Raw genomic sequence first — 23,768 nt, 5'->3', positions numbered from 1 at the left:
ACAGTAAGCAAGTTGGAGCTGGTGTTAGAGCTGTTCAGTGGTATATGTGCATATGTATGAAATATTAAACTATGCAAAGATATTTAGTTGAGAATCAATTCTTCTGCCGTCATAAAATTGTACTCTTAACGATGTAGTTGGCTGATTGTCTGAGATTTTTCTGTATTCTGAGCTTTAGAACTGCACTGATCAATGCAGTAGTCACCAGCCATATGTAGTTATGTAAATTTAAATCAATTAAAAATTCAGTTTTTCAGCCACACTGGCCACATCCTTATGTGTTTACTGTTTTAGGCAGAACAGATATAGAACATTCAGGCCATCACAGAAGTTCTCTTGGCTGCAGTAGGTCAGGAACTATCCAGTCATGCATCAGGAGGCAGTAGGGCCTGTACTGCTGCAGGGTTCATTCTTTGAAAATCAGCAGCTCCTTTTCAGATGCCAAAGCTGGGAGGAAAAGCATGAAATAGTAAAACCATTACTTCTGAGTGTGTAACATAGGGCTTGGCAGCCTACTGAAGTGGTGGTCATATTTTTAAATTTAGTCTCCACTAGTCATGTTATATTTATTATTAAATGTCTTGGGGTAAGTTAAAGATGTTTCTTGGATAGGCTTAATTCAACTATAGGATTTTATTGGTTAAATTTCATGTTTCACAGTGAAAGTCAAGTTTAATGCATTATTACCTGATCACTTAGGAATTTCGCATAAGAATTATGAAAATTCTTAAAAATTAGTTTGCCTAGACCATTTTTATTGGTTATATTTATAATTCTGTATCATATCAAAAGTTGTTTCTAATATATGTTTTGCTGCATATGTATATGTTTTTAATGGTTTCTTATCTTGATCCAGATAATAAATTTACATTGCATTGTTTTACAGCCCATTTTTCTTTCCTTTTGACACCCGGCAAATGCTTTTTTACGTAACTGCATTTGATCGGGACCGAGCAATGCAAAGATTACTTGATACCAACCCAGAAATCAACCAGTCCGATTCTCAAGATAGCAGAGTTGCACCTAGATTGGATAGAAAAAAAGTAAGTTTCTTCCAAAAATATTTGAAGGTTAACCTTAAACTGAGCTTTTCAAAATAATAGGAAAACTAGAAATGTGATGTACCCAAGTATGCCTGTTGGCTGAGGGGCCTATCTCAGATCAGTCATAGTCATCTCTTGCTGATGTTTTCTGTCATCTGTGGGAACTACCTTTTCCTATCAATGTCTTGGAATTGAGCTCTCTGTGATTATTCTTTATCTTCCAGTCAGAATCTTTCCCCTCTAGTTCAGAAATAATTTCTACAATACTTGTTTCTCTTTTAGTTGCCCTAACCCTTGTACCAAGAAAGAATCCTGCCTTCTCTTACTGAGACTTCCTTTTCTTTCTTAATTAGTAGAAATTTAGCCTCCCTTTTGTAATTGTTCCTTTATGCAATAGGTGGAATTCGTAAGATCTAGTTAATTGCCTTAGCAAATCACGCCAGTTAACAGAATGAAAGCAAAGTCCTTAATATATTTCAAGTCTCTATACTAGTGAATCCCAGGATGGCTGACCTCTTCTTGTGTTTCTTGTCTTGGGTCCACATTCATGGCTCTAAACCACCCTCCCCCAAGCCATTTCCATCCAAGACCCAATCCTGCACTGTGATGTTGCGCTGCCTTTTACCTTTACACTTGCCTCTCTTCTTTCCTGATGATTCTTATTCAGATCTCTCTTCCCAAAGCCTTTATCTCCAAAAGTACCATAAGAGCTGTTAGTAATAATAAGAAAAAGGGATGGAGAGAGGAGAGCAGAGAGCAGTGAAAAGCAAACAAAAACAAGTATCATTGTACTTTAAAAAAAAGTGTTATTCCTGTCCTCTCATTTGTCTCATTAGGATTCCATAAACAGTGGTGTTGGCATAATTTAGAAATCTGGCAGGACTTGTGTCGTCCCCATGAACCTCTTGTTAGTAGATAACTGTAGTAGTGCTTGTAGGATCTCAACAGGTCAGAGCCAGTAGGTTTCCAGCTCACCTGTTATCTCCATACCTATTTCTCCGTCATCGAAACGTAATTGCACCCAGAAAGATTTCAGGAAGCTACAGCCCTGAACTGCATTGATGTTTGGCAAGGTTACAGACATCCTTTCTCCTTCAGCTTGAATTTTCTGAGTTTGCCATGGTCTCAAAATAAATTAACAGTTGGACATACATCTAGCTTTCCTTCATGTGTACCAGGATGCAATTGATGTTTGTAGCAGTGTAGCTGCTGCTTAACCGTTTCTGAGGTATATGTGTTTAAATAAATGTATTTTTTTAACAGTTGATTGGTTGCACTTCAAGAATTACCACTCATTTATTAAAGTATAACATCAGTAGAGCATAGTCTCCTCACACTTTTTACTTTCTTTGTAGCGTACTGTGAACAGAGAGGAGCTGCTGAAACAAGCAGAGTCAGTGATGCAGGACCTCGGCAGCTCACGGGCAATGTTAGAAATCCAGTATGAAAACGAGGTGAGCTAATGAGTCTGTTGATGTTTTTCAGCCTGATTTTGCTTTTGATAAAATAACATTTGAGTTTCTGGGTCCTATGAAATTCGAAAAGATAGCTGCGAAATTTATCTAAAACTAAGACTTGCTCTGTTTTCTCTTGAATGATTTATTCTAAGACTCCTGTTATTCAAAGGTACAATGTTTAACAAAAGACATTTTTTTTCCTGACGTGAGGGCAGATGTATGTGTAAATTTTAAGTTGATAAAATGAAAGAATGTTGTCAACATCAAATGAATTATAAAAATATTTGAACTGCTCTTTTAAAAAACAAAATCAGGTTTATTGAGGCACAGTTTACATGTATAAAATGCTCACTTTTTAAGTGTACAATTATAGGAGTTAACAGATGTCTAGTCTGTAACAATTGTCACAATCAAGGTGAAGAACAGTCCCATCACTTAAGAAAGTTCCCTCTGACTCCTTTGCAGTTAGTCTCCTCCCCCCACCCCCTCTCCATGGCCAACCACTGAACTGTATTCCCTTGCTATAGTTTTGCCCTTTTGACAGTGTTATAACGAATGGAATCGTACAATATGGAGCCATTTGTATCTCTCTTCTTTTACTTAGCATAATCCTTTTTGAGATTCATACATGTTGTTGCACGTTTCTTTTTTGTTGCCTTTTATTACTGAGTTGCATTCCTTTTTATGGATGTACCATACAGTGTTCATCCAATCACCATTCGATGGACATTAATTTGATTTGTTTCCAGTTTCTGGCTATTATGAACAAAGCTGCGATGAATATTTGTATAAAAGTCTTTATGTAGACATATGTTTTCATTTCTCTTGAGCAAATACTTCAGGATTGAATTAAGTCATTTGGTAAGATATATTTAACTTTATACAAAATGTCAAACTTTTCCAGTGTGGCTGTCTTATTTTGCCATCTAACTGGTATGATGTATGTGAGTTCTGGTTTGTTTGCGTGCTTGCCAATACTTGATATTTTTGGTCTTTAAATTTAGCCATTCTAGTAGGTTTATAATGGTATCTTAATTGTGTTTTTTTAAAAAATTGTAGTAACATATATAACATAAAATTTGCCATTTTTTTCTTTTTTTTTTTTTTAATTAGAGAAGTTGTGTGTTTAAAGAACAATCAGGCATAAAATACTGGATTCCCACACACCACCCCACCAACAACACCTTTCTTTGATGTGGAGCATTGTTACAAATGATGATGGCACTTTTTGTAATTGTACTTTTTTTTTTAACAGTAGTTACCTCTGTAACAATTGATGAAGGATTATTGAAATATTCCTTTAAAATGGTACAATTCAGTGGCATTTGTTAACGCTGCTACCAGCAATACCATCCATTACCAAAGCTTTTTCATCACCCAAAACAGAAACTCTGTACCCATTAAACACTAAATCCTCCTTCCCCCACTCGCTAATAACCCCCAATCTACTTTCTATACCTTTGAATTTGCTTATTCTAGATACTTCAGCAGAACCGTACAATATTTGCCCTCTTGTGTCTGGCTTACCTCTCTTAGCATAGTATGAAGAACAACTTGCTATTTTCTGTGTGTGTGTGTGTTTTATAATAGATATCCTCGTAGATGTGAATTGGTATCTCCTTATGGTTTCCCTAATGGCTGATGATGTTGAGCAGTCTGTCATGTGCTTGTGGCTGTTTGTGTTATCTTTGAGAAAATGTCTATTCAAGTCCTTTGCCAATTTTTTAGCTGGGTTGTTTATGTCATCTTTTTTTTAATCATCTTTTTTTTTATTGTGAAATATATATTATCTTATTCTGGTTTTATTTTGCTTTAAATTAAGTTTTATGATGACTGTTGACTAAAGATAATGATTCTTTTCATTGCTTGTTGGTCATTTATATATCTTTGAAAAAGTATCTGTTCAAGAATTTTAGCCATTTTTTCATTGGGTTTTTATTTTATCATTGGTTATAAGTCCTTTATTTAAGTGTTTTCACAAATATTTTCTTTATGGCTTATTTTTTGGTTTTTTACAAAATGTCTTTAGAAGAGCAAAAGTTTTAAATTCTGATGAAATCCTGTTTATCAGTTTTTTCTTTTCTTTTTTGTGCTTTTGTGCCCTAACCCAAGGTCTCAAAGATTTTTTCCTGTATGTTTTTCTGGAAGCTTTGTAGTTCTCCTATATTTAATTCTATGATCCATTTCCAGTTATTTTTTATATGTGTTGGGAAAGAGGGATTGTGGTTCCTTTTTTTTCTTAATATAGGATATTCAGTTGTTGTAGCACTATTTGCTTAAAAAATAACAAATCGCACTTACCCCACCCCACCCCCAATTGAATTACTTGTCGCCATTGTTGAAAATCAATTGACTTTGAATGTTTTGGAGTCTTTCTGGATTTTCTGTTCTGTTCCATTAATCTGTACTCTTTTCATTACTGTTGCTTTATGTAGTAGGTTTTGAAATTATGTAGTGTGAGTCCTTCCAGCTTGGTTGTTTTTCAAAATTATTTTACTATTCTCAATTCTTTTATTTCCATATAAAATTTAAAATCAGCTTGTCAGTGTCTATAAAAAGTCAGCTAGAATTTTTATTGGGATTGAGTTGATTCTAGGAGTTCAGGAGAATCAGCATGCTTGCAGTATGGAGTCTTCCCATCCATGAACACGGTCTAGCCCTCCACTAACTAGCTTTTCTTTAATTTCTCCCGTAATGTCTCATAGTTTAAAGCTACCAGTCTTTCTTACTCATATTTTGTTAAACTAATCTTCAAATGTTTCAGGTTTTTTGGTGGTGTTGAAAATGGTATTTTTTCATAACAATTTCCATTGGTTTCTTTCTGGTTTATAGAAATATAGTTGATTTGGGTATACTGACTTTGTTTTCTGTGATCATGATGAGCTTAATTATTAGTGTGTTGGTAACATTCTTATACATTGTTTAGGATTATTGTAGGCCTAGGGCTTGGGAAACTTTCCTGTAAAGAGCTAGACCAGATAGTAAATATTTTCAGCTTCATCAGCCATATGCACCCTGCCACGACGACTCACTCTGCCTTTGTCACATGAAAGTGAGCATGGCCGTGTTCCAATAAAACTGAGTTTATGCTTACTGAACTTTGAATTTCACCTAATTTTTATACATCATGAAATACTATTCAAGCCTTTTTTCAACCTTTTAAGAATGTAAAAACCATTCTTAACTTGCAGGTCATACAAAACAGGCCAGAGCTATAGTTGGTTCTGATCCATGTTGTAGACAATCGTGTCATCTGTGAGTTTTATTCTTCCTTGCTAAACTTTTTGTCTTTTTTTTTTTTTTTCCCCTTTTGAGACACTTTGAACAGCCAGGAGACAGTAAACCAAAAGACTCAAGTATTGATTTTCTGTATACTTTCCCCCTGCATTGTTAAGTCTGTTGGGGGTATCCATCTACCCCCCTTTAAAGCAAAACTTAAATTTCTGGACCCCACAGACCTTCTTAGGGGCTTAAAATTTCCAAACCTTTTGTTACGCTGATTATTGATTTACAATAGCTAATTGCTCTGCTCCTTATTTTCTTTATCCATAAAATGTGGGTAATAATAGTATAAGCTCAAAGTTGTGACTGATTTCATATTTGTTGAAGGGTTAGAACAGTACCTGGCTCATGGTAAGTTCTATATAGATTTAGCAGTTTAATTTATAATATTATCTGTTGATACCCAAGTAATTTTAATCATGGCATTAATTTTTTTATTCATTTTCTTAAGGATTTTTCCTCATTAAGACTTTCAAAAAGTTAAAAATATTCAGTCATTGAAATTAAGATTTTAAATAGTTGTGTTTAGAAGCATGCTGCATGCTAGGGATACAGGTTATGGCAAAGTTCCTGCACCCAAAGGATTATAACAGTTAGGAAGGCACAGGACAGAGGTAGAAAAGGGTGTGGCAAGCGAATGGCAGAGGTACCAAGTGAATGTGCATTCAGACAGAGTGCGCTGCTCGGGGAGGGGTTGTGGAGAATCAAGCCAGGGGGAGAACTAAGGGACCACCTTCCGACAGGAGAGGTGGTCTGGTGGTAACTGGCAAAAGGAGTAACTGCTCTGGACATGACATGTTGGGAGAGGTGGGAAATAGACAAGAGTCTACTGGATGGGGTAATAGCTGCATCCCCACCCCCCTGTTTTTTTTAATCCAACTTGGTTGTGCCTATTGTTCAAAGAATACAGTTCTTACATGTTTTTGTCCCCATTTCTAATTCATAAAACGCAAGACCTTTGCTGTAGCCAACTTGGTCTGCTTCCTTTCTTCAAACATGCTTTCTAGTCTTTTATTCCAACGTATTTTTCCCTTTCAAGGAATCTCTCTCTCAACCTTCATGGTTCTGTCCAAATGAACTTTTACATGAAACGTAAACCAGCTCAGAATGGTGTTGCACTGACATTCTAAGGCCCAGGTTTGAACTTGCCTATGCAGAAATCAAAGGTTAATGTTCTTAATCAATGGACCTTACCTCTTGACTCTTAAAAGATTCCTGTCGTGGGTAAATTTAACTTTCTGGGAATGCCCAGGAATGACTATGGTTTGTTAATTTCTGGTGGGTATGGTAGGAACAAGTTCACAGAAATGTTGCTATTTTAGGTTATTTTCTTGGGGTAGAGTAGGAACATGTTGGAAGTAAAGTAATTTTAGGTTAGTTTTGTCTTTTTCTTACTCCCTGATTATGGTTTGTTTGAAATGTTTTTTTATTGTATTTTTTTTTATTTTTTTTTGATATAGTTAATAGTTGATTTTTTAAAAAGAGTTAATTAAAAAAAAAAAAAAAGCAAAAAACCAAAAGATTCCAGTAGCCAGCTTCATGTTAGGTGGAGGGAGCCTCTTCCCTTTCCCCAAGTTCTGGCTTTAAGTTGTGACAAGTCAGCTGGTGATCATTAGGAAGCATTCTAACTAACTATAGAAGTATTCTGATAACAAAGTACCAGATCAAGATTAGCTCTGTCTTGATTAGGGATGATTATTGGTAAGTCAGGGAAAAATTAAACCCGTCTCTGAGCTCACAAAGCACCCAAAGAATGGGACTGCAAAGGACCTGATCTCCTTTGGGATGGTGAACAGTTAGGAGCTTGAACTCTGGAGCCTGGCCTCACTGCTCATTAGCTGGGTAGTTCAGCAAGTTACTTCAACTTCCCAACATTCTTGTCTCAACAATGCCCAATGAATATAACTACCTCATCATGTTATTGGAATGATTAAATGAGCTAACATATGTGAAGCACTGAGAACATTGCCTGTCACATAGTAAGTGCTAGTAAAAAACAAATGTTAGCTTTTGAAAGAAAGATTCCATTTTAGTTAAAAATTGTCACCCTTTTTTGTTTCTCTGTGCTTTTGGTTTTGTTTTTAGAGCTTTATGCTTTTCCTTCTTTCAATAACAGAAATGAAGCAAAGCCCAAGTACCTCCTCTTTTAGTGAAGTTGGGTGGGTAGAACGAAGAACCCTGAAAAGATGAGGTTGATATTTTTGTACAGGAGAGCTGTTGTGTTGCCAGAGGTAGGGGTGGCATTGCCAGAACTGATATGACTCGGTCCTTCCACCCCCACCCAGACATTCACTGTGATGTAAGTGATGACAGTTATACCAATGCAATGTAATATTTAAGTCTGTTTTACTTTTAGAAATAACAGCATTGGATAAAGGAACTAGACTGATCTAATCTTAGTGATTTCTACTTAGCCTGAGACAATTGTTTGCTAAAGAAAGAATTAACTGGTTTTGAAACACCATCTGGTGGTTAACAGGTGTTACTGCAGGTTTCTCTTTTTCTCTCTTTGCTTTTCTCTTTTCTTCCCTCCCCCCTCTCCTCCAGTGCCTGGGATTCAGTGGAGAACAAAATATACAAAGTCCTTACCATTACGGAGCTTATCTTATAGTTTGAGGAAGCTGATAAACACATACTCATGCACACATGTATGTTAGGCCGTGTGGGGAACAATGAAGAAAAATAAAGCCAAGTAAGAGGATAGAGCATGATGGCGGGGGCGGGGTAGGGGGGTGAATAAGGTGTTCTCAGGTGACATTTGAGCAGAGATGAGTCATTGGTATCTGGGGAAAGAGTATCTAGCAGAACAGTGAAGCCACATTCCTGGCCTGTCGGAGGATGAGTATGGCTAGAACACAGCGAGCAAGGGTAGAGTAGTAGGAGGCAAGGTGAGAGGTTCTGGGTGGGGTGGGGCAGTGATTGTACCACATAGGACTTGGGGAGGCCATAGTAAGAACTTGAGAGTTTGATTTGAGTGAGATGGGAAGCCTCTGGCGGGTGCAGAGGAATGAGATGAACCTGTGAGAGAGATGAGTTAGTGGAAATACCAGTTAGGAGGCTCCAGAATAAACCAGATGATAAGAGAAGACCATGGCTTAGTAAAGCTGGTAATTGGTTTAGAATATATTTTGAAGGCAGGGCTTATAATGTTTACTTACGTGTGGGATGGTGGGGGTAAGAAAGAGAAGAGTCAAGGATGGCTCTGTAGTTCTTGGTCAGTGCATTCACCCTACTGGAACATTCACCATATGTTGAATGGTGATGCCATTTACAGATATATGCAATATTAGGTCAGGGACAGGAGGTAGATAGGAAAGCCTTGCCAGGTCCAAGCTGATCCATTAATTCAAGAGTTATGTGGTGGACTACAGCTAATCTTTTAAGACAGTGTGGGGATAATTGTTAAAAGTAACTTCAATAATGGTGAAAGGGCTCCTTTTGTTTACAAATAATCTGTAAGTGAAATACAGCCTTCTTGACAGGACCTCTGTGGTGAGCTATGATACGAACTTGTCATAAGCTGCATATCTTCATTATGTACTGAGCTGGAAGGTCCTTGATATAACAAGGAATAACGATGCTTCAAGCTCTGCCCCAGGACCATGTGTCACATGAAAGATTGGTTTTCAATCTTTACTGCAAAGTCACTTTTTAGCTTGTTAAAAATACCAGTGTCGAGGCCCTAAACCAGCCGTACTAGCTCAGAACTGCAGGACCCGGGGCCACCTTGCATTTATATGTTCATAAAGCTCCTAGGGGCTTCTGAGGTACCATCAGAGGTTGAGAAACTGACAGACTGTATGATATCCCTGTGAGTACTGGCATGGGTTCAGACCTTCCCTTATTTGTGTTTTATTCAACAAACATGAATGACTATTATATACCAGGCACTCCAGGTAATACAAAGGTAACCAAAACATTGTTATCGGGTGAGATATGCAAACATATAATGAAATTGTGGCAAAGTAATGTGATAAGTACTTAAGTAGGTGAAATATGGTCCTGAAAAAAAAAGGCAGACTATTTGGAGCAGATAAGGGAAGTGTCATTTGAGCTGGTTTCACCAAAGAGAAACAGGAGAAAGAGATATATACACACAGACAATGCCGTATTGTTCCCTAAAGGAAGGATATGTAGTGACAACAGTACTTTTATCAGTATACAAACTTAAACCATACAATTAAAATGTTGGGGCCATAGGAAGTAGGAAATATTAAAGGGTTGCTAATTCTTGGCCTTGACCATACTGAAGGAATAAATTTAATGAGGGAAGTTTGGAAAACGATTTATAATATATCCTGATGCTGCTGTTAGTATCCATCCTGCCATGAGGATGGCAGGTAGAAGAGTACCACAAATTCTAAAATTTGAAATCATTCTACTTTTGTTCTTCTATTTTTTGTAGGTTGGCACAGGTCTCGGGCCTACACTGGAATTTTATGCACTTGTATCTCAGGAACTGCAGAGGGCTGACTTGGGTCTCTGGAGAGGTGAAGAAGTAACTCTTAGTAATCCAAAAGGTAATATTAATTTGTGAGTTAGTCAATTGATTTGTGCTATTCTTATCAGGCCGTGCACTTTTATCGTTTATCAAGCATATGTAATTTCCTAATAGAGAAACCAGGCTTTCTGACCTGCAGTCATTCACTTAACTTCCTTTCGCCCCTGTTCTCTCATTTATCAAATAAGTGAGGCCCTTCTTGCTCTCAAGGATTTCGTTCAGTGATCTGCTGTCTGGTTGAGAATATTGAATTTCTTAAATGTTCTTAGTTATCAGGTTTGGTTTTGCTTTTGGAAATATCTCAAGTTTGGCAAATTGCTTCTTTTACAGGAAGCCAAGAAGGGACCAAGTATATCCAAAACCTCCAGGGCCTGTTTGCGCTTCCCTTTGGTAGGACAGCTAAGCCCGCTCACATTGCAAAGGTTAAAATGAAATTTCGCTTCTTGGGAAAATTAATGGCCAAGGCTATTATGGATTTCAGATTGGTAAGATTAAAAGAGTATACTTTTCTCCAGTTTTTGTGTACAGTGTTCTGTGAAAGTACCTTAATCCACTGCACTTACTGCTAAATTTTAGAGCAGTGCTTCTCAGATTCGAATATGCATATGAATTACTTGGGGATTTTGTTGAATATGTCAATTCTGATTGAGTAGTTCTGGAGTGGGGCCTGAGATTCCACATTTTCAAACCAGCTCCCTGATGATGCCTGCTAGTCTAGGTCACTCCTTGCTTAAGTGGAACAGCAAGGTTTCAGAGAATCAGATGACATTAAGGGGAGTTTTAATGATATGTAACTGGAGAATGGGCTGTTTATCAATGATTTTAGAAGTTCCATTTACTTTATTTTAAATATAATTAGTTTGTTCTTTTCCACTTCTCTGGCTTCAGAAGATGCAGTAATACAGGCTACAGAGGAATTTGAGTTTACTTGCCCTAAAATAGTAGACTAAGATTCTTATAAATACCTGAGTGTTTCAGAGGCCCTCATGTAATATGTATTATGTAGAAAATATGTCTAAAAATTTTCTTTTTTAGTGTCAGTGTTTAAATAGGATTCTTCAGTATTCTACATTTCTCACAATATCAGGGCACCAAATTGGGCTTAAATGAGAATAGTCAAGTTCATGTAATAGAAATAATTCTTGAATACATTGCTTACTATCCCCTCCATCCCCAGGGGTTTCTTAACCTTTTAAATGAACTCTTGAAGTGTCTTTTATAGACTTGAGACAATTCTAGAAACTTATTGTAGTTGTTAAACTATTTTGCACATTTTCCTTTCAGGTGGACCTTCCCCTTGGCTTACCATTTTATAAATGGATGCTACGACAAGAAACTTCGCTGACATCACACGATTTGTTTGATATTGACCCAGTTGTAGCCAGATCAGTATATCACTTAGAAGACATTGTGAGACAGAAGAAAAGACTTGAACAAGATAAATCCCAGGTAGGCTTAGAAGATGAGGATATTTTAGAAAGATTATGTCTTTGTTAAATGGTTTGTATTTGACCCAGTTATTATTTTATATTAGTTTCTTTTTAGAAGTGTTTTTTTATTTGTAATAACTGAGGCATATGATTCACAGTGGATCATATAGCTTGGCTAGCGAATAAAATACACATCTGAATAAACCATAGGGCTTTTCTTTTTAAAATTTTAGGTGGGTATTGTGTATCTGGGCAGATGCTATATCATACTGAATTCCTTTAGTAAGCATTTGAATCAATAAAACTATTCTCAGGACAGATTTATTTTCAAGAAAGGTGACTTAATTTAGGAACAGTTAGTTTGTTTCTAGAGAGATCTCAGGAAGACGTTTTTAAAGGTTGTGGTGGGTGTCTGCTATTTTTTGTTAAATGTGTTGCAGTATCTCCCCTAGATCTCATGGGTAATCTGTGAGCTTTATATCATTGATGCAGGTTTTTTATGCATATATTAACAACAGATATAATATCATTTGGCTCAGTCTGAGATTGATAGTAGTTCTGTATCTGCTACTAGAAGAAAACTATGTTGTAGTAAAAAAAAAAAAAAAGTGACTAATGGACCAATGCTAAATCAATTCCCATTTTGAAAATTATATAAAGCAGTAATAGTGAGCTGAGGAAAGTCTATTTAGGGCAAGTCTCTGGTCTCTTAATGAGCTGGAGAAGAGCTGGTAGAGAGATGGGGGTTTAGAATGCCTTTTTATTAGAGGATAAGTGATTTCTCTGTAATGGAAACAATTTGATCTCATATTAATTGATGTTTTTTGGGGGAAAAAAGTTTATTCATTAAGAGAAATCAGTATTTGATGAGGCCCAGTCAGTTAACCATCTTTTTCTATACAAGATCTCTCTTCCTTAGGAATTTTGGAAGCAGTCAAGTTTATGTTTACCAACTTTATGTGTAAATGTTTAACTATTGCAGTCTTATTTAGGATCCATCTAATAATGTCCCCCCTCCCAAAAAAAAGGAAGGAAAAGAAAGTGTAAGTACATTGTTCTAAGTACCTGTAATTACATATATTAATATATATTAATTCATTTAATCCTCAAAACAACCCTGTGAGATATAAGATATTGTTGTTATCCCTATTTTACAGATGAGGAAACCATGGCAGGTAGATTGAGAATCCTGGTAAAGGTCACATGTCTAGATGGGGAGGAATCTGGGATTCAAACATGGACTGCCCACACACTCTTAGCCAAGCAAGCTCTGCAGCCTCTCACCTCAGCTGCAGAATGGTGTTTGGTAGCTTCCTCTGAGATTTGTCCTTCTATCCTTTATTATTCTTCACCTTGTCAACATTAAAAATGCATAGCACAGAATCTACACTCTAGAAATTGGTTTATGATACTAACCAAATTCCTTTAAAGTTTCAGCTGGGGGTATTGTGTACTTTGAACCCCAGTCCCATTATTTATGTAAAGATATAGATGGACCAAGTTAAATATGGTTCACATTTTCCTTGACAGTTTAAATTCTTGAAAGATACATGGAAAATGTGCTAAAACAGCTTTTGATTTAATATGTAAGGTTCAGAGAAAGTAACAATTTCTTTTAGACGTTTGAAGGTTATGTTATATAGTCTACATTTCTTTCTAATGAGAGCTTTTGTAATAGAAATCTTTAAAAAAATATATTTTTTCATTAGCTGTGCAAGAAGAGATTTTTCCATTAATATAGAAATGATCACTTCGACCTGTGACAGAAGGTGGAGAGACAGTTTGAGAACTTTACAGTGGGGGAACATTAAAATAGGGGTTTGTTTTTTTTTTTGTTTTTTGTGTGTGTGTGTGTGTCTTTTCACTGAGGAACATTTCAGATTTGAAATGAAAAGTTTCCCTTTGGGTGTCATCAACTGGTGCATCTGCAATGGAGCAAGGCTTAAGCATGGGTTTCTGCAGAGAAGTAAAAGGGGACATAATGTTCAACTAATATATTTTATCTTAGTCTTAATGCTGCCTCCTCCTTTGCATTTGGAATTACCTGGAATTCTTAACAGGTTTTCAATTTCTCATTAAAAGATGATTAATTTATTAATCAGAACTTCCTAACCTTTCCTAATTTAAATGACTAATTTTCTACATCTTGAATGCTGTAGGAACTTAGTTTTTTAATATCAAACACCTAGGCATCTCCAATTTGGAAAGCCTTGTGCCTTCTTTCTCCTGTACTGGACACCTTCATTTTCAGATAGAATCTGCATTTTTGCACATTGGTTTCTAATCATTAATTGAAAGTATGTTTTGTATAGGCTTTTTATAATCTTAGGCATTTTAAAAAGTGAATAATGCAGACTTTTTTTTTTTTTTTCCCAAGTGTATGGCTTGACTTTTCTTAGGGCTTTGTTGGAAACTTTTTCATCACAGTGTTATTATATGAATGCAAATTTGTTATGCTTCAGAGGCCTGAATTGGTTGAACTTAATAAGCATCTCCAGGGTATTCTTTAGACTTAGTGTTGCCAGAGGTAGAAAAGATAATGATTACTAGAGAGTGCATTTTTTTTGTATTTAAAAGGTTCTATATTTATTAATATTTGCTGTATATATATATGTATCAGGTTCATCAAGATTAGCGTAGAATTTATAAAAGCTTTGTCTGGCCTGGGAGCCCACACTCTTAAAATTAACCATTATGCAGACTGTTAGGGGATGTTGTTTGCAGTCTGTTTTGAGCTTGTTCAAATCGAGTAGCAGCATCTCATTATGGAACAACACTGATACCATCTTGTTTTGTTTTCCCATATGAAAGTAGTTACATTCTGAGGTATTTTAAGATACTTCCTTTGTGATCTCACTGCCTTGTGCATGTGTATATCATGATGAAAAAAAGAAATAGGCTAAGAGTTAAAGGAACCCATAACATTTATTAGGCTATGTTTTAATTTTAGATAACTAATAGAAACATATGAGTCAATTACTGACCTTGACCTCCCTCTTTTTTCTCTCTTTCTTTAGACCAAAGAGAGTCTACAATATGCATTAGAGACCCTAACTATGAATGGCTGCTCTGTCGAAGATCTAGGATTGGATTTCACTCTGCCAGGGTTTCCCAACATCGAACTGAAGAAAGGAGGAAAGGATATACCAGTCACTATCCACAATTTAGAGGAATATCTCAGAGTACGTACTCATGGGGTCTTTTGTGGAGAAGGCCTGTTGTGGTTTTGGAGGACTTTGCTTGTCTGTCTGCTTTGAGGGAAAGGGAAAGGACCTCATCCAGTTACGCATAGGCGAGGTTGCTTAGCTTCCAGCTATATGGAATGGGATTTTAGACCTTTAATACCATTGAGAGACCACTGCATGAGGTCACTTATTTAGGTCTTACTTTCTGTTTGCTCTTGAGATATTTCATGAGTCCTCATAGCCTTGAATGAGCTTCCCTCAAGTCTGAAAGCTATCTAATAAAACCACATTTTCTTAGTTTAAAAAAAAAAAATCGGAAAAAAATATCCAAAAAAGGGGCCATCACTTGTGTTCTCACTAAGCTGCATTTCTGTCTTTCCTTCAAGCCAGCTAACTTGAGAATCACCTTCAGTGTGCATGCAGATACACACAATAATTTGTTTGATGAGGCCTTTCAAGTTACTAATTCATGGTCCTTGACTATATTTGCTAAATTGAGGAAAAGCACTTCAATGTTAAATATAAACCATGTTTTAAATTACAACCAATATAGATCTTTATTTAGCATTGTCAGCAAGTTTGTTTTGATTTATTCCTGACCATTGCATTCAAGTCAGAGTATCTGCCTAGACCTGACTTTTTCCACTAAGTTACCATGGGACTTTTTAGATAGGTCCCCTGAAAAACTTAAGCTTTGATTTCTTAATCAGTTTAAAAGAAAGAAGGTGGAGGGGAGGGGGATAGACTAAATAGTATCTGAGATTCCCCGTTACCTGTCATTTCTGTGATTCATACATAATTCACATTGCCTGCTACTTTCACTAACTTCGTGAGGCCTACTCTTTTTATTAGCAAATATGAGTTAATCTCTAGATTAAAGTTTCTCTTAAAGTACTTTGAAATAACATTTTTGTATGTTTCTATCATCCAAACGTATCTGAATATATTGTTCTTTTCTCTACCCAGTGGATTAGCCAGAGCCCTTGATAACTAGATAATGCTGGACCAGAGGAGTTGCTTTCTTTTAGACTTTGCCCTTTTCTAAGTAGGGCACACACTGCAGAAGCAGTGGGAGGAGGAGGGTGGATTCTAAGGGCTTAATGGATTTAAAACTATAAATTGTGCATTAAAAATAAAAAAAATCCTTGCTGATTGTGAATCCTTGAAACATTGAATTCTCCATAACATTTTATCCTCTTTTGGAAATTGTCATCTACTTCTCATCTGGCTAATATAATGTGACTCTCCCATAGGGATTTTATGTAAATATTTTTTTAAGCACGCTAAATATGAAAGCACAAGGCATTTTGCATTTCTTATTAGCCAGACCTCAAATTAGAAGTTGATCTAAATGACCTTTTACTTAAACAGTTTCTTAGAAGATATTTTGAAGACTCAACAGCTTTTTTTTTTTTTAAGTGATCCAGCAGAGTGCGTCACTATACTTTGCCAGGTGTTAAATAGTAAAGAGATTTGAAATCCTGTCAACAGTTTTTAAAAGACCTTTCTTTTTTGCAGCTGGTTATATTCTGGGCACTTAATGAAGGTGTTTCCAGGCAATTTGATTCTTTCAGAGATGGATTTGAATCAGTCTTCCCACTCAGTCATCTTCAGTACTTCTACCCAGAGGAAGTGAGTAGTAGTGTGTAAAAGAAATGGACATTTCTACTTCTGTACCTGTTATTGCCTTTGTGGAGTATCTGGGTGCTATAAGTCATGGGCCCCATTGTTGAAAAACCAGAGAGAGGGGGTTTGGGAGCAAGGAGTAAATCATTGGGAAGGATGGGGCCATATCCTGAGTATGGGAGAATATTCCACAGGTGTTGTGCTTCCATTTGGGGTGGGGTAGGAATGCTAGCACAAGCAGAGCAGTTGGTCACCTGAGACCCTTGATGCTCTTCCCTGAAGAATGGGGTTTGGGGGGTGGTTCATACCCTACATGTCCCTGTACTTCCTGTGGCTAGCAAGGAGAGCCACAGCTCCATTCTCCCCCCTTTTTCCAACTCTGAAGTTATAAGAGTGACACTAAGGAGATTGTACTCTTTTTTTTTTTTTTGACTGAATTTCCTGGTTTAGATGAGACATTGTTTCATGGTCAAGGTAAAGGAAGTTTTGCAAATTATCTAGTTGCCGAACACAGAACAGATCCAATTCTGAGAATGGAAAAAAAAATGGGTTTATGTGTACAGTTTTTTCCAGCTATCTATATTTGAAATGCAACAAGAATCTCAAAAGTAATCACTGGTTGTCCTAGAAGGGGCCTATAAGTTACTTAGGTTTCCTAAATCTAGAAATCTTATTTGTTTTTTTGTTTTGTTTTGTTTTGTTTTTAAACACTAGCTTAGGAGTACTCAGTCATTACTGACTGAATCTGGAAATCTGGATAACTTGGTGTTTTGATCACATTTTATTTTTATGTCCACTTTGATTTTCTACTTATTTAAGCATGAGGTGTACCTAGCACTTTGGATATTCATCAAGTGTTTATTGAATTGAAGACAGCAAGGCATTGGCACCTGGAATTAAATCCGCTCCCCCCCCCAATCATTAAGCTGTATGTCCTTAACCACATGTTTATACCACTCTGATCTGATTATGTCATCTGTAAAATTAGGATGATCCCAATTTCATAGGGTGATGAAAATTAAACAGGTTATATAAAGTACCTGAGTGGCACACAGTAGATACAAGTAGTAGATTCAAGTCATTTGACTTGAATTGGATTTTTTCAAAGTATGTAGTTATTCCACAGAGGAAGCAGTTAACCAGAGAGAAAATGTTTGAAGCTAATGTTAGATTTTCAGAGGAAACAAAAGCACTTCTTGCTTTTTGATACTTATTCTATAATGGTATCAGAATAATTATGTGTATTAAAAAATGGTATCCCCCACACAATCAACTCTGTGGCTTAGATGTGCCTCTCTCTATAATGTGTAAAATCTACCCATTTGCTCTGCCTCACTTCAGCTTTCTTCTGCTGGCTTCTGTTATTGTACCCTTGTGTTAAGCCTCTAAAGTAATGAGAAGAGTTAAGAAAATTTAAATCAAGAATCTGTCTCAGCTGTGTTTATGTGAGATTTAAAGTCTTCTCTAGAACTGGTCCCTGCTGTTGGGTAGGGTATTTAACGTTGTGCACTGCAAAGGAAATGGAATCTGTTTTGAGCACTGAAAGCAGTACACCGATTTGGCCCTGTAGACTGTTCTGTTGTTATAATAGGAAACAGCATGCCTGTTTGCATTGTAGTTCAGTTCTGCAAATATTTCTTAAGTAATTCTTTACTCTTATTTCAACACACAGCTGGATCAGCTCCTGTGTGGCAGTAAAGCAGACACTTGGGATGCAAAGACATTGATGGAATGCTGCAGGCCTGATCACGGTTATACTCATGACAGGTAATAACTGGGATCTGCCAGTTTTTCAATTACTAGGCAAGAAATTGGAGCTCTGTGCATATATGTTGTATTTTAAACAACAAAAAGAAATTGGGGGCAGAGGGGTTCATCTTAAAATTTGCCTGCCCGTTAGAGGAGGCTTACTCATATTTCTGGGAAAAAATGGGGGCAGGGTAAGGGTGGGAAATACATGTTTAATCCCATTAGTACTTATAGTAAAAAAAAAAAAAAAATAAGATCTGTGCAGTCCCAGATCCAGCCTTCAATTTGAAGTCTTTTGATTTTCAGAGTGCATTGTAATACACATTCATGTAACCATATTTTAGAATTGATCATCTGTATCTGAGCGGTTACAGCTATATCTGAGAGTTTACAAATCAGTGATGTGGTGAGATTAAAAACTGTATTTTAAAAGGATGAAATAATTTTGGTGTATTTATTTATTTATTATTGCAGTCGGGCTGTGAAGTTCTTGTTTGAGATTCTCAGTAGTTTTGATAATGAACAGCAAAGGTTATTTCTCCAGTTTGTGACTGGTAGCCCAAGATTGCCTGTTGGAGGTGGGTACAATGTTGATTCTTGGTCTTCATTCCATCTGTGTGTGTGTGAAACTTCAGTACCATTCACAGAATACTCTTTATTTGACTTGAAGTGCTTGTTATTTCAATTTCATAATGTTTCTAAGTTTTCAATTTGTTTTGCAGTATATTAAGAAACTACACTGTCAGGAAAATTCATAGGGATAGTTTTAAACACACTGAAATGGGATTACTAATACACAATATTGCTTTTTAATATAAAATTCTAAGGTGTTTGAACATTATAAACAGTTGACTTAGATGAAATAAAACTATTCAGAAATGAGTCATAATATGAATTAAGTTGGTACTCTGTTTTCAAAGTCAGAAGGCATAAAGAACCGTCTGCCTCGTGTTACACAATAACTTTTTATAATAATAAAGCAGATACCAGACTGGGTACACATTAAATAAATGTATATTGAATGTGTAGATTTAATTGCCAGGCAAGAAAGAAGACTAACTTATGCATGTGATGATACTGTATAATAAAGCACGTTAATCCTTTCTGATAGTAGTAGAATAAAAAAGGGTATACTGGTGATTCCAGGCAGATCCTTCTTGTAGGTGAAAGAAATGTTTTTCTGCATGAACTAGCTGGTGTACATCCTATAAAATTACTAAGTTCCTTGATCTGTCTTCCTTTCCTCTTAATCAGGCTTCCGGAGTTTGAATCCACCTTTGACAATTGTGCGGAAGACATTTGAATCAACAGAAAACCCAGATGACTTCCTGCCCTCTGTAATGACTTGTGTGAACTATCTTAAGTTGCCGGACTATTCAAGCATTGAGATAATGCGTGAAAAACTGTTGATAGCCGCAAGAGAAGGGCAGCAGTCGTTCCATCTTTCCTGATCACAACAAAAATGCAATGTCTGCCTGTTACAGCAAAAGAAAAAAAATCATGATTTCTTTTTTAAATGTTATCACCTGAGTCAAGGAAACATGTTACGCCTTCTTGTAGGAAAAACGGCTTGCAGATTATAAAAGAGACACTTGGTTGATATTCATTAATGGCCCCATGGACTTAAAGTGATCAGGCCCTAAAAAGTTGTTGTGATGAGGTTTCTTTAGCAAGTTCTTGTTTAAATTATCATTTATTTGATGAGTGAAGTTTTTAACTTGCTTTGCTGTGTGAAATTTAAAAAAGGGATGTTTTTCCAGGCTGGAACAATAAATGTCGCTGTGCAGTTTAATTCTGGGCTGTGTGTATCCATCTAGCCAAGTCTGCAGTTTTGTTTCCTCCAAAGACAACTCTTGTACATGAGTACAGAAATTAAAGCTCACGTGTATTTGACAAATATAGTTTAGTAGACTAGCTCTGTGTACTTTTCACTTCCCTCTGATTTTCTCTGCCTCCTTCATGTATTGTCTGTGCAATTCACACAATTCTTTTTGTATCCAACACTCACGGTTGTTACATTTTCGTTAGCCATGGGTTTTTGTTGTCCCATGCTCTCTCTCAAATTAAGATATAATTTAAAATTCATTGAATTGAAATATATTATCAATATAATTCAGCCTTTGTAACTAGCTAGACTTTTCTTAGAGCTTAGTTTTAATGTAGTTGTAGGATATTACTGGCCTTTTACCAAGTGACACACTAGGACTGTTGACGGTGATTCCGGCCACAACAGCCTCTGGAATGGAGGCAAGGAAAGCGCATTTCTTTTGCGTAGGTTAAAAAGTCTGCAGCTTGGGCTGTCCAGTATTTATTATTCTATGGCCAGAGCATTTTGAATTGATGTAAAGTTTTAAACGAAATTAGAAGTTTTTCATTCCCTGTTGGAGTAAAACAAAAATTCTCCCTTGTTTACGTTTTTTGTTCATAGTTTTCTTTCTTTATTCAACTCTCCCCTTCTCCTCCTCCCAATGCTAATTTGGGGCAAACAGTTCAGCCTTTGTCTCCACACAGATAAAAGCACCTGTAAGCAATGCTCTGTCCAGTTGTTCTATGTACTGATTTCTCAAATCTGCAATAATCCATCAGGTTCATGTTTTTACCTGAAAATAAATAAAAGTTTGCTTCACCTTTTTGTTCTGTGCTTATGCATAACTTTTCATTGTATGGCTGATGGCTGTATTCCAATGCAAGTAATCGTCAAATCTCCATGACTCAGGTTATGGCTGATTTCGCTGTTCTAACAAGAACTTTAAATGGCAACTTGAAGAAAATAAAATGTGGAGAGAGAGCAGGAGGAGATTTCTTCCTTCCTTTGGTTCAAAATTAAGCCTATTGCATAAATTTAAACGAATTTTCAATAATGCATCTCTTTGCAAATGAGAGATGAGCTAAATGCTTTTTTATTGAACTTTGAGAAATCAATTTCTTTGTTTTATTGACTGTTTAGAAACCTTATTTAATTGATGTAAAACTCCTTTTGTTCCCCTTCCTACCACCCCAAAAACCTTAGCGGCTTGTTTTATTTAAATTACCTTGTCATTTTACACTGAAATGGCCTTATATGGAAATATGCCCTCCTTTCAATTAACTTGGGCAGTAAATCCCATTAAGTATGAGAGAGCTGTAACAGGAGCTTGTGAGGAAGTATGTTTGTAGAGAGAGGCTCAGACAATTGAGCAGCGAAGAAAGGAGTTGCATTTCTGCAGTTTTAACATTGACAGCTTAGGATCTGAGCAGTTGAATCAAGCAAAATTAGTATTGAAGGAACCAATTTGTTTAAAACTGTTCTGATATATGTATCTTTTTACAAGCTAAACACCAAGATTTTTGTGTGAAAATAACATTTTGTTCCTCATTCTTTAAAGGGTTCCATTTTTTAAATTTAGATGTGTATAAACAAAGTAATGTTTCATATTAAAATATCTATATTTGATATTTTGTCCATGTTGTGACCTGGCAGATTTGACCTCATGGATTTCAGCATCTAATGAGTTCATGTGATGGGTTTGAATGAAATTCTGGAGCTTGCATAAGTTGGTAGTTACCTGTTTAAGAACTTTCAGTCTTTAGTAATTGTCTCACCCCCTTCCTTAAAAAGTGGCATTCTTCGTTAATTTGGACAGGAAGATGCTCTCTTCCCATTTTTAAGCAATCTCTCTTGGCAGAGGCCTTAATGTTGCATCTTTGGGAACAAGTTTATACTTCATTTGCTGTTATTCCAGTTATGCCTTAAATTTATTTGCTTAGTAATCCTATCAGCAAGCACTAATTTCTAAGTATGCTTTAAAAATTAGGTAGTGACAGCTAGGTAATGACTGAGATCTTGTTGTCCTTTAATTTTTGCTGAGATGGAATCAGATTATGTCGTAGTCACAGCCAACTAACACTGAGTTTGAGTTGTCATTTAGACCAACACCAATTTGATCAGCTTTGTATATGAGAAGTTATTAACTATTTCACTTTAAGAAGGAAGAATTAGTCAAATGAAATCCATATTTCTTTACTTAAGCCATCATTGAAACAAACAAAATAAAAAGCCACCCCCAAAAATGAATCCTGGGTAGTAAAATTGGGAATAGACAGAGAGAGTGTTAGTGTTAGATGTCTTTTCCCAGTGTAGCAGAAACCTTTCATGCAGCTATTATTGTAAGGAATACACATTTCTCTTGACCTGTGCTCCATCTCAGGTTCCTTATTGGTAGCGATCCATGAAAAAGATGGTCTCCTAAAGTCCCTCTTTCTTGCAGTTGGCTATTCTCTTGAGTTAGGTACTTACAGTGAGCAGTTGACTTGGTCACATGCAGTTGATTGAAAGTGACCACTTACTTCCTTTTTTGGAGTTACTTCCCCAGGGCATCCTCCTAAGCAAAAAAAGGGCTTAAGGCCTAGGGACAAAGGACCAGCTTCTGCATCCAAGGAATTAGATCCAACTCTTGATTTTCCACAATAAGGATTATTGCCAGCAAATTGAATGTTGTCTTCCCTCTGGTCCATCAAGTATTGAGGCTCTATTTCCTGTTCCCTGTCAGTGTATATGAGCTCAGGAAATGGGAATGTCGCTGATACTCTAAGAAAAAAATGTGATTAACAAAGGAGACTTGCTGGGAGAAAAGACAAAAGTGCATTCTAAAACCACATCTTTTGCGGGGAGGGGGGGGAGGGGGGTGGTTCTGGATGTTACTGTTCACTCACCATTGCTCCGTTAGCAAAGATGATCAAGCCTTCATTTATTTTAGGCTTTGTTTTTCTGCCCCACTTTGTTTTCCTTGCTGTAATGAGATCATTGTTTGGAAATGTCGTACTCTGTGTTTATAATTCTCTGAGAAATGCTTTTGTATGAGTCTTAGATATGACGTTGCAGTAGTTGGCATACATGGTAAAGGAAAACCTAGTGACAAATCACTGAAAATACATCCTTTGTTACCTCAAAAAAAAAAAAAAAAAAAAAAAAAAATCCAGGCAAAATATAGCATTTGTATTTGTAGAAAACAGGATTGGCTGTTTTCCAAGAACTTTGAGTTAACAATTCTTATGCAAGAAACAGTTCTTAACTCTATAAGACTTGCTCTGCACAAAGGAGGCATTCTTTAATAATGGAAGAGGTCATTTTATTTTTACAAGCCTACTCATATTACCAAACCTATAACCAATTGCTGATCTCCTGTGTAAAGCATTTTTTCCTCTTATCTGAAACAGTGATTTATATGAACTGTTGGAATAATGAAACCTCAAACTACAGATGTGTATGTAAAATTGCATAAATGCACTGACTTCTTTCTCCCTGAATATATTTTTAATAAACAGCATTATCCTACATGGTCAGTTTTATTAAATTATGCACAACTAGAGGGTTCTTCTGAAAACTGGCATGTGCTTGTCTCGGTGGCTTTTGGTGAGCTTCCTATTCTGGTAAGTAACTCCATGATCTTTTTTTGGAGGCAGATAGCGGAGATGATGGAGACAAAAATATTTAGAGATGATACTATTGACTTGTT

General features: G+C 36.3%; 1 protein-coding gene across 15 annotated transcripts in view; it reads left to right on the top strand.

Moving 5' to 3' along the window:
- TRIP12 (thyroid hormone receptor interactor 12) overlaps positions 1–23,229 on the top strand; it is a 175,345-nt gene extending 152,116 nt beyond the window's left edge. For 11 of the 15 annotated variants that reach the window (XM_037849859.1, XM_037849858.1, XM_037849871.1 and 8 more), the window contains 10 exons: positions 887–1,043; positions 2,399–2,497; positions 10,188–10,302; positions 10,614–10,768; positions 11,568–11,732; positions 14,731–14,895; positions 16,417–16,530; positions 18,197–18,291; positions 18,748–18,851; positions 19,528–19,724. In XM_037849859.1, the coding sequence (XP_037705787.1) occupies positions 887–1,043; positions 2,399–2,497; positions 10,188–10,302; positions 10,614–10,768; positions 11,568–11,732; positions 14,731–14,895; positions 16,417–16,530; positions 18,197–18,291; positions 18,748–18,851; positions 19,528–19,724 (1,366 nt within the window). Of the gene's footprint in view, positions 1–886; positions 1,044–2,398; positions 2,498–10,187; positions 10,303–10,613; positions 10,769–11,567; positions 11,733–14,730; positions 14,896–16,416; positions 16,531–18,196; positions 18,292–18,747; positions 18,852–19,527 lie in introns of all 15 variants that reach the window. The other 4 variants (XM_037849872.1, XM_037849868.1, XM_037849866.1 and 1 more) reach the window with 1 other exon arrangement.
- Positions 23,230–23,768: the final 539 nt, after the last annotated feature.

This window comes from Choloepus didactylus, chromosome 9 (assembly GCF_015220235.1).
Source record: "Choloepus didactylus isolate mChoDid1 chromosome 9, mChoDid1.pri, whole genome shotgun sequence".
Classification (NCBI taxonomy): Eukaryota; Metazoa; Chordata; class Mammalia; order Pilosa; family Megalonychidae; genus Choloepus; species Choloepus didactylus.
This window is presented reverse-complemented; position numbering and strand designations above follow the sequence as displayed.